The sequence below is a fragment of the Tupaia chinensis genome, unplaced genomic scaffold, assembly GCF_000334495.1.
Source record: "Tupaia chinensis unplaced genomic scaffold, TupChi_1.0 Scaffold139431_1, whole genome shotgun sequence".
In the NCBI taxonomy this organism is placed as follows: Eukaryota; Metazoa; Chordata; class Mammalia; order Scandentia; family Tupaiidae; genus Tupaia; species Tupaia belangeri.
Genome location: NW_006199316.1, coordinates 544,790 through 548,668, shown reverse-complemented (window position 1 = coordinate 548,668; position 3,879 = coordinate 544,790). Strand labels below are relative to the sequence as shown.

The 3,879-nt window shown below is 55.8% G+C and overlaps 1 protein-coding gene across 1 annotated transcript in view; it reads left to right on the top strand.

Moving 5' to 3' along the window:
- The window catches only part of CEP164 (centrosomal protein 164), a gene marked incomplete in the record, with an annotated part of 82,259 nt that overhangs the window by 72,739 nt on the left and 5,641 nt on the right, over positions 1–3,879 (top strand). Inside the window, 4 exon segments of the mRNA XM_027765688.1 lie at positions 308–434; positions 768–799; positions 1,212–1,419; positions 3,183–3,290. Of these exon segments, the coding sequence (XP_027621489.1) occupies positions 308–434; positions 768–799; positions 1,212–1,419; positions 3,183–3,290 (475 nt within the window).

Here is a 3,879-nt window from a genome sequence, read left to right as displayed (position 1 = left end):
AAGAAATCCCCCCCCCCCCGCCCCCAGGGGAATGGCCACTCCTCAATCCCTTCTCCTCCATTCTCCTCTCGGGATCTTGAGCATGCATGCAAACACGCTCGGCGTGAGTTTAAGCCACCGGGTCCGGGACTCAAACTGCGGTTGACTACATGGGAGCCCAGCAACATAGCCGTTATGCTAACTGCTGGTCCCCCTCCAGGATGTTGATGGGAGGAGAGGACGGAGATGGCTCAGAGCATGCTGCCTGGCCTGCTGCATCATGTGAGTGGCCTCACATCCCCACTCCCACTCTCCTTTCCCACCACAGCAGTCTGGAGGCCGAAGCTCAGGAGAAGCGGGACGCCCTGAAAGAGCTGGCAGTTGAGGAAGATCATGCTTCCCCACGTTCTGAGCCAGATCTCCACATTGAGGACCTTAGGAAATCCCTTGGGACAGTGAGATGGGGGCTGGGGCCGGGGCCGGGGGTGGGAAGGATCAGGAAGGGGGGGTCACGTGGGAGGGGGGTGAGGCATCAGGGGGTAGGGCCTAGGGGCAGGCAGGTCCTGCACAGTGTAGAACCTTCCACCTGCCTCCCACGGTCTCCACCAACCAACACATGGCCCGTCCGTGAGCCTGTACCACTGCATTCCGTGGCAGCTGCCGGAGGCAGCTGGGGGTCTGCCCAGGCCTTTCGAGCCTGCAGGGTGTCTCCTCTGACTGCATGCAGTGGGTCTCTTCTACCACATGTCCCTAAGGACCAAACCAAAGAAATGTCTTCTCTCTCCCAGGACAAAGAGGAGGCCAACTTGTCTGTGGACAGGTGAGTCCCAGTGGCTGTCTTATTTCAGGGTGGAGAGTCCTGTATTCCAGAGCGGTGAACCGATCAAGGAGGGAGGGAGGGAGGCCTGGGGCCCTAAGATCTTTTCCTGCAAGTGGAGAAGCTGCCCCCTGTGACATTTGACCCAGCGTATTGACATCTGCTGAAGACCAGGCTGCTGGAGGTGTCTGACCCTCTGTCTGGAGGCCCCAGGAGTGGTCCGCCTTGGAGTCAGGGTGGGGCTGCGAGGTCTTTACTGGGGCTTCCCTCCATATACTGCCCGGCCCCAGCCCCAGCCTGGCAGCTCCTGTCCTCCTCAGGGCGGGGTCTGCTGGGGGAGGGGCAGTGTCAGAGCAGGTCCTGGGGTCTCCGAGAGCCCCTTCTCTAACCCCTGGCCCTGCCTGTCCTCCCCCAGCATCCAGCATTTCGTCTCTGCCGAGGGGGCCGCCCTCCGCAGTGCCAAGGAATTCCTGGCACGTCAGACACGCTCCATGCGGAGGCGGCAGATGGCTCTGAAAGCTGCCCAGCAACACTGGCGCCATGAGCTGGCCAGTGCTCAGGAGACGGCCAAAGACCCGTCAGGCACCAAGGCCCTGGAAGATGCTCATAAGAACCTGGAGGAGGTCAGGAGCCTTGGGGACGGCCTGCCAGCCCTGAGCCGGGAGGCCGGAGAGCCAGTAGGACACTCCTCTGAGTTCTCCCTTGGTTGGTCATTTTGGGGACTTCGTGACAGTAGCCACCTGGGCCCTGTGGCCACTGGCATTTGCTGCATGTGCGCAGATGCCTTCTCCAATAGCAAGCCATTTGATCCTCACGTTAACCAGATATGTGTGCCAGGTGGTAGCATTCCCCTCTTGTAGGTTCCAAGCACAGCTAAGGTTTTTTTTTTTGAGAGGTTTTTGCTATAGGGCGCATGCGCTTGCCAGAAAGAGAGAAAGACAGAAAGTGAGAAATCACCCCCCAGGGGGGATGGCCACGCCACAATCCCTTCTCTTCTATTCTCCTCTCGGGATCTTGGGCACGCATGTACACGTGCCCGGCGTAAGTTTAAGCCACCGGGTCCAGGACTCGAACCATGGTCGACTACATGGGAGTCCAGCGACATAGCCATTATGCCATCTGCTGATCCCAACACAGCAAAGGTTTTAAAGATTATTTTTTTAATTTTTAATTTAGGGGGCCAGCAGTTGGCATGGTGGTTGATGCGCTGAATTCCCACATGGCTGACCATGGTTTGAGTCCCAGACCTGGCACTTGAGAATCATACTGGGCGTGTGTACATGTGTGCCCAAAGTCCTGAGAGGAGAGTGGGGGAGAGGAGATTGCGGCATGGCCGTGTCCCTGGGGGGTGACTTCTCACTTTCCCTCTCTCTCTCTGGTGAGTATGTACACCCTAGGGCAAAAACAAACAGAAACAGAATTTCCAATCCAGTGCTTTGCTTTTGCAGTTTGTCGCACTACAGGGTTTGTTCATAAACAACAATTGTAAGTTTCTTTCTCTTTCTCTGATTTTCTCCTATTTCTCTCTCTGTCCCTTCCTTCCCCTCTTCCTTCCTCATTCTCTCTGTTAGAGGGAGAGAGACAGGTACCCTCGGCAGTCTCGAGCTGTGACCCTTCCCTTCCCTGCACCCTTCCCCGACAGCCTGGGTCACAGTGTGCACACATGCTGGCGTGTCGGGGGCAGCCTGGGGACCCGCCCGGTCTTCCACGGGGCCCTGAGCACCGCAAAGCTTCATGTTCCCACTTGCCGCACGGCTGAGTCGGGAAGGGAAAGTCTCTTTACGCACTGAGCATTAGACTCCGAGTGACTTCTCTCTTTTGCATTTTTGCTGGTCCGATGTGCAGTGAGAAGGCAGCATCTTCATTGTTTTTGGTGGGACTCCCAGCTCTTTGAATCAGTTGAGCATGCTGGCAGTGTAGGCTTTTTGGGTCACACCTGGACCTTTGGAATCTTGACAGTGCTGAGGACTGGGGAAGGGGTGTTGCTGCCTGCTTCGGGGACACAGAGGACAAGGGTCTGGTTCAAAGGGGCAGGCTTCCTAGGGATGTCTGCGTGCTACCCCCACGCCCTGTCATTGCTTTGCTTTTCCTTCTCAGCAGTGGTGCTGGTGGCGATACTGCACTGCAGCGATGTTGGTGCAGTGGTGGTGGTAGCCATGGACAGTAGCTATTTGAGGACTTACGAGGTGTGGCATTGGAGTTAAGCATGTTACTGACTCTCTCTCATTGAATTCTCATGACTCCATGCAAAGTAGTAGTTCTCTTTTTCAAACAAGAAACCAGACTGACGGTGAAGAAATTTGGGCAGGATCACCTAGCCGGCAAAGCGCAGAGCTGGAGCTTTCATGGCTGCGTGGTTCTCACTTCTCTTCTTCCCTGACTGTAGGAGACCAGGCACCTGGATGAGATGAAGTCGGCCATGCGGAAAGGCCAGGACCTGCTAAGGCAGAAAGAGCAGAAGCTGAATCAGCTGGAATCCTCTCTTTGGGAAGAGGTACAGCCCACGTGGCCACGTGGCCCGATGCAACCCTGGCCTCCATCCTCTGTTCTCATTTGGGTTGAGTTCTTTGGTCTGTGGCAGAGGCAGCTGGGCCACTAGAGCCCAGGACTGGGCAGTTACTCAGGGCTTTTGACTGGTTGAAATGGCAGTGCTGGACCAGCAGGTGGCGTGGAGGTTAAGGTGCCGGATCCCATATGGCTGATGGTGCAGTTTGTGTCCCAAACCTGGTGTCTTGAAAATCACAGTGGACGTGCGTATGTGCATGCCCAACGTCCTGAGGCAGGAGATGAGAGGAGACTGAAGGAGAAAGGAGTACAGGGTCACCATTCCCTCAACCCCTTCTTTCTGTCTCTGCCAAGTGCACATGTGCTATAGCAAAAAAAAAAAAAAAAAACAAACAGGGACCAGCAGTTAGCATAAAGGCTATGTCGCTGAACTTCCATGTAGCCGATTGTTGTTCAAGTCCTGGACCCAGTGGCTTAAACTCATGCCAGGTGCGTGTGTGTGTGTGTGCCCAAGATCCTGAGAGGAGAAGGGATTGCAGTGTGGCCATCCCCCCTGGGGGGGTGATTTTTCACTTTCT